Raw genomic sequence first — 10,051 nt, forward strand, 5'->3', positions numbered from 1 at the left:
TGAAAGAGCAATGAAAGCTAACAATGTTAAAAAGACCTTATGAAGCAAATGATGTACCTTCAAACACTTTAAAGTGCATTGTTTGATGGCCTTTGTTTTGTGTAGCCTTGTCACTTTTGAACAACCATTAAAGGTAAGTAAGAAAATTTATGGATCTACACTAAACTTTTATCTACAGAATCTTATCACAGTCTTCTTTCAATAACATTTAATATATTTTGCACAAATGTTTTAATTAAGGAGCCACTTGTCTAAGCAGAAGTGATGCATTTAAACAATTTTTTCTTTAATCAACATCTAATAATGGATCTTTACCAAACAAGATATTTACAGTACAACCTCTACAGCGTGACCCACTGTAGTAGAGCAATCACCTCTTTACAGCAATAGTTTTTTTTTCATCCAAAATAAGACCTTACAGTAAATTTAACTGCTGTAGGGCAAACACCTGTAGTTGCAACCAGATGCTTCATCTCAATGCAAGATATTGTACTGCAACTATAATGACTATTGGTCTTTGATGGTCAGATTTAGATTTTACTGATGCCAATTAGAGCTTTGTCCAATATTTGGAACTGACTGTTCTCTTCCTTTCAAATAAATGCTAATGTTAATGCCTCTTAAACATTCCAGAAAGAGTTTTATCGTTCACTTCAATGTGCCCATATTATGATATGCTCTAAGCCTCTTGGTAATATTTCCATTTAATAGTACCTTTAAACGAACGCAATGACCGAATAAAATTTCTTTTTATTAGTGCTATCATGCCATGCCTATTCTAACGCTGTACAAATTCTCACGGTAACCGTCCTTTCACGCCGCCATTTCTACGAAGGAAAGTCGCTGGCTCACCACTGTTCAAAGATTTTTATTTTGTCTTTGATTAAGTCGGCCAGATAATAAACATGGTACGTTCCATGTTAACATATAACTTAATCCTTTAGAATTTTGTATCTTTTCATTTAAATGATGAAAATAAGTCAGGAAATGTTTGATTTATTGTTACCACGTGTTGCATTCATGTAGAATCTTACGTGTTTGATGAATAAAATAGAATAGTTTCAATGACAACTCTTTGGATCCATCTCGATCTGATAATTTTAAATATAAAAAAAGACCAGCAAGGCTGCAGTGATATGTTGCTTGAATTAAGATTAATTTTTCAGTAATATTATTATGGTATTTGATTCGCCCCATTGACGATTCGCCCCATAACGATTCCCCACTTTTACGGACGATTCGCCCACTTTATATTAAACATTTTTAATTAAATTGGATCGAAGAATATTTATAGTTTTGGTATTTTTTTCAATTTTGCATTTATTTGGTAACCGTATTTGATTTGAAGATGGAATAATTTAGAAAAATATCAGTGTTACAGAAATATCAAAGTTCTGCTTTTTAATATAATTTAATTTATTATTATAACTTAGAAAGTTAAATAATTAAGAATATACAAATGATAGTCACATTTGTCTATTTTTATTTAACTTTCTTAGTTATAATTTATAAATGATTTAGATGTTATAAATGTGTGATAATTGTTTAAAATTACTGTTTTATTTACACATAATGATTTGTTGCTTAAAAGCAAATTGTAATACATGGTTGACAATTGTATTTTCTAGTAATTCTATGAATGCTGATATATATTTCGACAGTTTTCTGAAACTAGAAATTTATTGTTACAAAGTGACTGAAGGTTTAAAAAAAGCAGTATTTTGATGCATACTACAAAATGGAAGAACTGAAATTTCAGCAATTTAATGCTAATGCAAATAATATATATCTACATTAAATTTTTTTGAAAATAATTAAGAACATGGTGCCATGATGATGATTGAAATGGGGCGAATTGTCACTGAAGCAGAACTGGCAGACTTCCCGAAAATTAAAAAAAGTGTCAAACGAAATCTGTCGGACTGAATGAAATTAATCAAAATCAAAGGAAAACTTGTGTGTGTATTTGTAAGACACTTTTCTGTTTTAATTTTTTTGCCGCAAAAATCGGCACAGTCCGTACAGCACATTTTCACCTCCTCTGTCGCACACCAACAATTCATGGTCCTGCTTCCATTTTTCATTAAATTTTGTCTTTTCTTTTCATCCTTTTACAGCTGTTCTGTGCGCTCTTCGACATTTTTGTTTTTCCCAAAGTTGGCACCTTAAGCGACGCCATTTTGTATACATGGTACTGGGAAAGACGGACAGTCGGACCGATCCGGAAAAAAAACGTTTTTTGGGAAGTCTGAACGGGGGCAAATAATTACCAGTTTTAAAATTGTTATTATTGATAACTGAAGAGTTTAGACGTCACAATCAGTTTCTGTTTTAAAAGTTAGATTCAGAGAACATTTTTATCATATCTGAATTTTGATAACATAAAAGCCGTTTTAAAGTGATTGATTAACACATAGAATTTGTCGCTTTCATTTCAGTCTTACAAAGATACTAAAGCTCCCACTGATGAGGCCCCTATCCACAGGATCAGGATCACACTTACCAGCAGAAACGTAAAAAGTCTGGAAAAAGGTAAATTTTAAAGTTTGCCCAATGAGCTTAATATAGGGAGAGCATTGGATTCGTAAACCCTGCCAATTTCTCCTCTTTATCTTGAAGATCTTAGTCTAATGGACTCTCAAGGCAGATTCAGAAATCATGTGTTTCAATAAGCTTATAGCTTCCAACACAAAAAAATGTATAAATAATAAACTAAAACATAGAAAAACAAGTCATCAAATTTAGCACTGGCACGGTCGCCCATGGGCAGTGAAAATTAGTTTGGGCCAGTGAAAATTTTAAGAAAATTTAGTATATAATCAGTTCAATAAAAACAAACGCTTTTCTTAAGCTTTCGACGTTTAGTCTTCTTCAGAAAAATTGACGTTTATAAAATAACAAATGACAAATGACGCAACGTCCGTTTAACTATACGCTAAACCGAACGTTAACGCGGGAATAAAAACTTTGTCAAATAAATACAGAATCTTTCATGAATACAGCAATATACAATAAATTACACATATAATATGGATCTGCAAATGTGATACAAAAATTCTCATAATTAATAATAATAAAAAACCTTGATATGAGAACAAACATACTACATGTATATGTATACCGGCACAATAATGACAAAGTTATATATTGTACAAAACTTTTGCATTCATACCATTAGGAGATAATGTGTTAAGCTTATGAATCCAGTATGATTCTTGTAATAAGTGTTCCATATCATCGGTGACAATCTCTATAGGCATAAATTTAAAATCCTTCATACAATGATTGGTTTTATTAAAGTGTGTAGCGACATTGGTCGAAAATAACGGATCGGAAAAATTGTTTAATATCAAACCTATGGCTATTCATGCGTTTAGACACTTGTTGCTTCGTTTGACCAACATATTGCTCTTTACATTTATCACAAGTGACAAGATATATAACATTTTTTCGTAGAACAATCAGTATTGTTATTTACATGATAATTCTTACCAGGAATATTAGTACTACTAAATATATTGCTTTCAATAATGGAGCTGCAATGTGTACATCTACTTCTATTACATTTGGATGAACTTTTCGCATTTTTGTCATTAGACCTAATATTAGAATTAACGAGAATGTCTTTTAGATTTTTAGGTCTTTTAAATGCAACAAAGGTTTACTTTCATGAAGCTTTTGCACAGAACATTTACTTGAAAGTTTAAGTAAATCCCAATACTTTTTTAATTATATTACTAATATTAGGTAAAGTTGGGTTATACTCAACAACAAAGGAATAACACTGCCATCACTTGTTTTGTTGTTAGTACACAGGGCCTCATCCTGTGTTAGACATGAAACCTTACTTAGTGCATCATCAATAACATTGATAGGATAATTTCTTGCTTTGAAGTATGTACGTAAATTCTGTAAAGAATCGTTGAAAACATTATCGTCAGAAATGATACGGCGATAACGTTTTCCTTTGACTGTACGGAATACCATTTTTACAAGATACTGGGTGACAGGAAGAGTATTCTAAATACTGATGATTATCTGTCTCTTTAACATGTATATCAGTGTGAATAATATTGTTTTCGTCTAATGAAACGTTTACATCTAAAAATGATACGAGAGATTTAGAAACGTTCGCTGTAAATTTTATAGATGGATGAAAGTTATTCAAACTATCAATGAAAGCATTCAAATCATCAAGGGAATAACTCCATATACAAAATATATCATCAAGAAAACGGAACCATAAACTAGGTTTTAAAGAACGTTGGCTTAAAAAGTCATTTTCAAATTTACCCATAAAAAGCGAAGTAGAATAAATTCAAAACTGGAATTCGGACCAGTGAATTCAAAATCTTAAATTCAATGACTGGGTAAAAAATATCCTGGAAAAGCTGTTAATGTTTTAAAACACAAAAGTTAATATATTTGTTTTGAAGACTTGAATACTTTCTTGTTTATTAAAATCATTGGTATGCATTTCTGATTGGTTTTATAAATCATATTTTTCAGTGTGTGCTGACCTGATCAAGGGTGCCAAGGAAAAGAACCTTAAGGTCAAGGGACCAGTACGTATGCCAACTAAAATCCTCAGGATTACAACCAGGAAAACACCTTGTGGTGAAGGTTCCAAGACCTGGGATAGGTAAATATTTATGCTTGTCTTGTCAGATATGATTTATTTGATAATGAAGTCAAAGATTCAAATATACACACACATGTATTTAATTTCGCTTCTGTGATATATTTTCAGTATGTGAAAGTAAAAATAAGAATAGTTCATGAAAAAGTTAAAGATAACTTACAAAAATGTGGAAAATTAACATGACTGCTTGATTTATTGAAATTTTAATTTCAAGAAAAAAATTCAATGAATTTATGATTTTGAATTTACTAGCCCGAATTCCAGTTTTGAATTTATTCTACTATATATTGAACTAAATTTTCTTATAATTTTCCCTGGCCACAGGCCACCCGGCCAGTGCTAAATTCGATGACTGTCTCTGTAACAGGATACCAAAGTTTTAGATCTTGTGGTTAAAATTTTGTGATATTTTCATGTGCTAAATAAAGACCCATAGATGAGCATTTTATGTTAGTAAGTTTTTGTCATATTACATTATTATTTCTTTTACAGATTTCAGATGCGTATTCATAAGCGTCTGATTGATCTTCACAGTCCAAGTGAGATTGTCAAACAGATCACCTCCATCAGTATCGAACCTGGAGTCGAGGTTGAGGTCACCATCGCTGACGCTTAGATTCTCTCCCCTTAAACTTGTCAAAAGTGGAGTAAACAAATAAAAAAATTGCAAAAGCAGCTGTGTTGTTTGTGCTTAAATGGAAATAGAAGTTGAAAGATTGAATAAGCAGTCATAGTTAAATTATAAATGACCTTAAAAAATAGGAGTTGTATCATATTGAGATTTCACATTGACATTGGTTAATGCCTTAATCCTTGTCAAATGGTGCATTTGTAGGATAAATTGCCATACTTTGAATATATAGATTTGAAGTTAAAGGGCTTTAAATTTCAGAATTTAATTATAAACGTAAAACTTTACATTTAGTTACATTGAAATTGCTCAATAGCTTTAAGAAGAATACTACAGCTATTATACTGTATTTGTACATGACCGGGTGTCTGCATCCTCCTGTGTGTGTGTGGGGTGGGGGGGGGCTATTGGCATCTCTAAAAAGCAACTGAACGGAATGGGTTGAAACTATTCATTTTAGACCATATTACATAAAAGGTTCCTGTCCAAGGTCAATAACTGGTAAACGAATTTTGATAGAATTATTACCCTTTCTTAAACAAAGAAAAGTCTTACATCATCCAGGTATTTTTAGCTCCCCTATCTTGGTGACTTGGTGAGCTTTTGTGATTGCTTTTGGTCCTACGGTTGTCTGGCCGTAAACTTACTTGAAACGACATCTCCTAAACTGCTAAGCCAATTTCATCCCCACTTCACAGGAATGTTACTTTGGTAGTCAACTTAAAAAATTGTTCAAAGAATTTAATTCCAAGTAGAACTGGTTGCCATGGCAACCGAAAGAAAAAACTTAAAATATATTTTGAAAAACCGAAAGAGCTAGTGCTTAAATATTTGGCATGAAACATCATCTAGTCAATGTCTACCAAGTTTGTTCAAATAAATGCCCTGGGGTCAAAATTGGCCCCGCCCCGGAGGTCATTGATTTTCCTTATTTGTATATAGTAAAAACTTAAAAATCTTCTTTTAAAAACCCAAATAGCTAGAGCTTAGATATTAAGCATGAAACATCCTCTAGTGGATGTCTACCAAGTTTGTTTCAATTAAAGCCCTTGGGTCAAAATTGGCCCCTCTGAGGGGGTGGGGTTGTCATTGTTTTTCCCTATATGTATACAGTAAAAACTTGAACCAAAGAACTACAGCTTAGATATTTATCACGAAACATTTTCTAATGGGTGTCTACCCCAAGTTTGATTAAAATGAAAGCCCCTGGTTTAAAATTTGCCTTGGCCCAGGGGCCTATATACAGCTGAGCGATTTCAGGACCATTATGGCCCTCTTGTTTAGTGCACACTGATTTACTGACAACTTGTTCTGACATGCTTAATAATAATCATTGTGTGAAACCTATTTTTTTTATATATGAGGCATACCAAATTTCTTTAGACATTGAGAAGAGCAGTGGAGAAGTCGATACAATTTTATTTAACTCGTTCAATAAATTTAGTATTGAACTTGCACACAATATCATCTATATATTTGGCAGCGGAAATTGTGATTTTGATTGGGAAGGTGGCATGCGCAGTGCATCGTTACGTTAAAGACGTCATAAGTATTGTGACGTCATTAACGTCGTTACCAAAGCTTAGAAAGTTACCTTCCTTAATAAAGGTATAGACTTCATCGATTTACCCAGTATATTTCGTGATAAACGTGTCACTGATTCAGTTCCTTTATACTTCAAAAACTCTGAGATACCTATTATTTGCTATAAATATAAGAAACCTGTTAGAAATATCATATTTAATTACAACAAAGTGGTCTCTGACTTAGACATTCAGTCTAATACTCCAACTACTTGAGACTGCAATACTTCTAATTTCTGTAATTCAGATTTTGGCCATATTATCACTGGCAATTTTGATATTATTGCAGACAAAAGAATTCGTAATTTATTCTTAAAAGACCTAAATACAGAATTCCCTCAGAAATTGATTTTAATGCTTGTCGTTGTCAGATTGCTGATACAATTGAGGATTTTTTCAAGTAAATGGTGTCGCCGTGAAAATGCTGATAGTAATGCTCTAGCTACTTGGAAACGTAACATTTTCAAAATTATTGATTCACGTATTAATTTTATCGTGGAAATGAACATCTTCTTCCACCTAAACCGAGACTTACTTTAAGACATCTGAAAAAAAAGGATATTCTAGCTTTTCACTCAAAATTTGTTTTGGTACCAGCGGACAAGGCGGCTAATAATATCATAATTGTATGACGTATCCATTACATTAACGTTTTACATAAAGAACTTAATAGCACTAATGCGTATTCTAAAACTACTGCTTCTGAAAAAGACATTGTTAACAATCATGTTACTAATATTTCCAGTCTTAAAGTCCGAATCGATGAAAAAGAACTAAAACTTCCTATTATGTATGGATTCCTAAATTACATAAAAAACCTTACAAAGCCAGATTCATTGCTAATTCTACATCTAGCACAACAACTAAACTTTCTATTTTATTGACGTCTTGTTTGACTGCCATTAAAACACATGTAATTAGATACTGTGATAAAGTATACGAAAATACAGGCAAACATCTATTTTGGTCCATTAAGAATTCCGGTGAAATTCTGGATAAATTAAAAATTAAGAACTATCGGGCTTCAACTGTCAGTACATACGATTTTTCTACCCTTTATACTACACTGCCACATAATTTAATTAATGATAAACTAATTTCCCTTATTCAGAAAACCTTTGCACGGGGAAAAAGTTACATTTCTTGCATGTAACTCTCAAAAAGCCTTCTTTACAAACTGTATTGTTAAACAATATACTATGTGGACCTGTGACGAAGTTTGTAGAGCACTCTCTTTTCTTTTAGACAATATTTATGTCAGGTTTGGTAATACCCTATTCAAACAATTATAGGAATTCCTATGGGTACTAATTGTGCACCCCTGGTCGCCGATTTGTTTTTGTATTGCTATGAAAGAGATTTTATGTTAAGTCTCTCTGAAAATACACAACAAGATGTTATATCAGCATTTAATAACACTTCCAGATATCTTGATGACATTTTTAATTTAGATAATTCGTTTTTTGATCAAATGGTGTCTAATATTTATCCTACGGAGCTACAACTTAATAAAACGAATTCTTGAAATTTAACTACATCATTTTTGGATCTTCATATCACTATCAAAAAACAATTCGATTCACACGAAAATTTATGATAAAAGAGATGACTTTGATTTTAGTATAGTAAATTATCCTCATTTGGATGGAGACGTACCGCACGCAACATCTTACGGAGTTTATATATCTCAGTTAATTAGATTTGCTAGAGCTTGTAGCAACGTAAAGGATTTTAACGAGCGAAATATTTTCATTACCGGTAAGCTATTAAAACAGGGCTACCGCTATTATAAATTACGTAAATATTTTACAAAATTTTACAATCGTAACTTTGATTTAATTTCAAAATTCAATAGTGATCTAAAAACACTTCTGCGACAAGGGATTAGCCAGCCTGATTTTTACGGTGATGTTGTTTACAAACTTCGTAAGATCTTGGGTCATTGTAATTTTTCTGTTGTGTTTACTAAAATTATAAAACGTTTTATTAAAAGGGGTTATGACCCTACTATCTTAAGACATACCGCATGCTTAGTGTTCAACCCATTTACAGTTGGACACTACGCTTTCCTCTTTTGATTACATCTGACGGGCCAAGTGGGAGACTATATGATGGACAGTTCTTAAAGCCCTTTGGGACTGAATTGCCTTAATGTTTGTCTTCTGTCTTGCTTCGTCGGGCCCTTGTAGGTGATTTTCTTGTTGCTCTGTCTTCCTTTAAGACATCGAGTACTTTTGTTATGGTCATTGGGTTTACTTTTATATGTTTCTACATGATCATTTTGGTGTTTTACTTATTTAACCTTTTGTAACCATAACAACTGTTAGAATTTCACTTGGCGGGGATTCATTTTATTTACACTGTCTCGTTTATAGGAACATGGTGGGGCTAAGAGCGAGGTTTGGTGCACCATTAACCGGTTTAAACTCCCCAGTAGTCATTATTATGCTGCTGACCGTTCCAAGGCGGCGCCCCTCTGTGTTCCTCAGATGTATGTCTATGTTGTTTTATACTGATTTGATGACACTTTTGCTCGTGTCTCTTGTTGTTTCTCGTCTACGGTAAGTATCTTCCCTTGTCCCTGGTTTTTATTATTTTATTCCCCCCCCCCTTCCCCGTGTCTCGTGTCCCCTTCCCCGTGTCTCATGTCCCCTTCCCCTGTGCCTTTTGACATAATGGGCCTTATATTAAATCATTTATTTGTTTTGTTTTAGTTCCTTATAAGTTACTAATTATGTATTCTGATGTAGTGGTTTGCCTGCCCGTGCTCTGCCTTGTGCCCTGTCCTGTTTTTCTTTGGGGCCCTCCTGGGCTCCCTGCCGCTGACGCTTGTTGCTGGGTCGGATGGGGGCTGCGTTCATTGGGTGCCGCCTTTCCTTGTCGATCTTGTTTATCATATTTTAGAGAGAGAGACACAATCACAGCTCATCGTTTTCAATATAGTCTATAAAAGGTAAAGATAAGAAAATGTTCCCATGTTTTAAGAAAATATTTTGCTGTATATCGGATAACCAGGTTGAACGTCGGGCTACGTACATTGCCAAGAGTTTGACGTCCGTAACCGACAATCTGGACGATACAATATACTTCTGCGTACCACGAGGAGAATTCAGCGTCTTTCTCGAGAAGGACCTTAATTCTTGGAAACTTGATATATCTGGATTCACGTGCCTTTACAAGTATGCAACTGACGAT

At 33.3% G+C, this 10,051-nt stretch overlaps 1 protein-coding gene across 1 annotated transcript; it reads left to right on the plus strand.

Annotated features, from left to right (window-relative positions):
• Positions 1-767: 767 nt before the first annotated feature.
• Positions 768-5,317, plus strand: LOC132733657 (small ribosomal subunit protein uS10). Its single transcript, XM_060720318.1, has 4 exons — positions 768-908; positions 2,439-2,532; positions 4,510-4,642; positions 5,135-5,317. The coding sequence occupies exons 1-4, from the start codon at positions 906-908 to the stop codon at positions 5,256-5,258; spliced, it is 354 nt and encodes a 117-aa protein (XP_060576301.1). The 5' UTR covers positions 768-905; the 3' UTR covers positions 5,259-5,317.
• Positions 5,318-10,051: the final 4,734 nt, after the last annotated feature.

This window comes from Ruditapes philippinarum, unplaced genomic scaffold (genome assembly GCF_026571515.1).
Source record: "Ruditapes philippinarum isolate M1 unplaced genomic scaffold, ASM2657151v2 ctg2183_1_1_1_1, whole genome shotgun sequence".
Lineage (NCBI taxonomy): Eukaryota > Metazoa > Mollusca > Bivalvia > Venerida > Veneridae > Ruditapes > Ruditapes philippinarum.

Bases quoted from the DNA above. Each gene is read 5' to 3' on its own strand.
- LOC132733657 (XM_060720318.1), top strand. The intron at 2,533-4,509 runs GTAAATTTTAAA...CATATTTTTCAG, and splicing joins CGTAAAAAGTCTGGAAAAAG to TGTGTGCTGACCTGATCAAG. The intron at 4,643-5,134 runs GTAAATATTTAT...TTTCTTTTACAG, and splicing joins GGTTCCAAGACCTGGGATAG to ATTTCAGATGCGTATTCATA.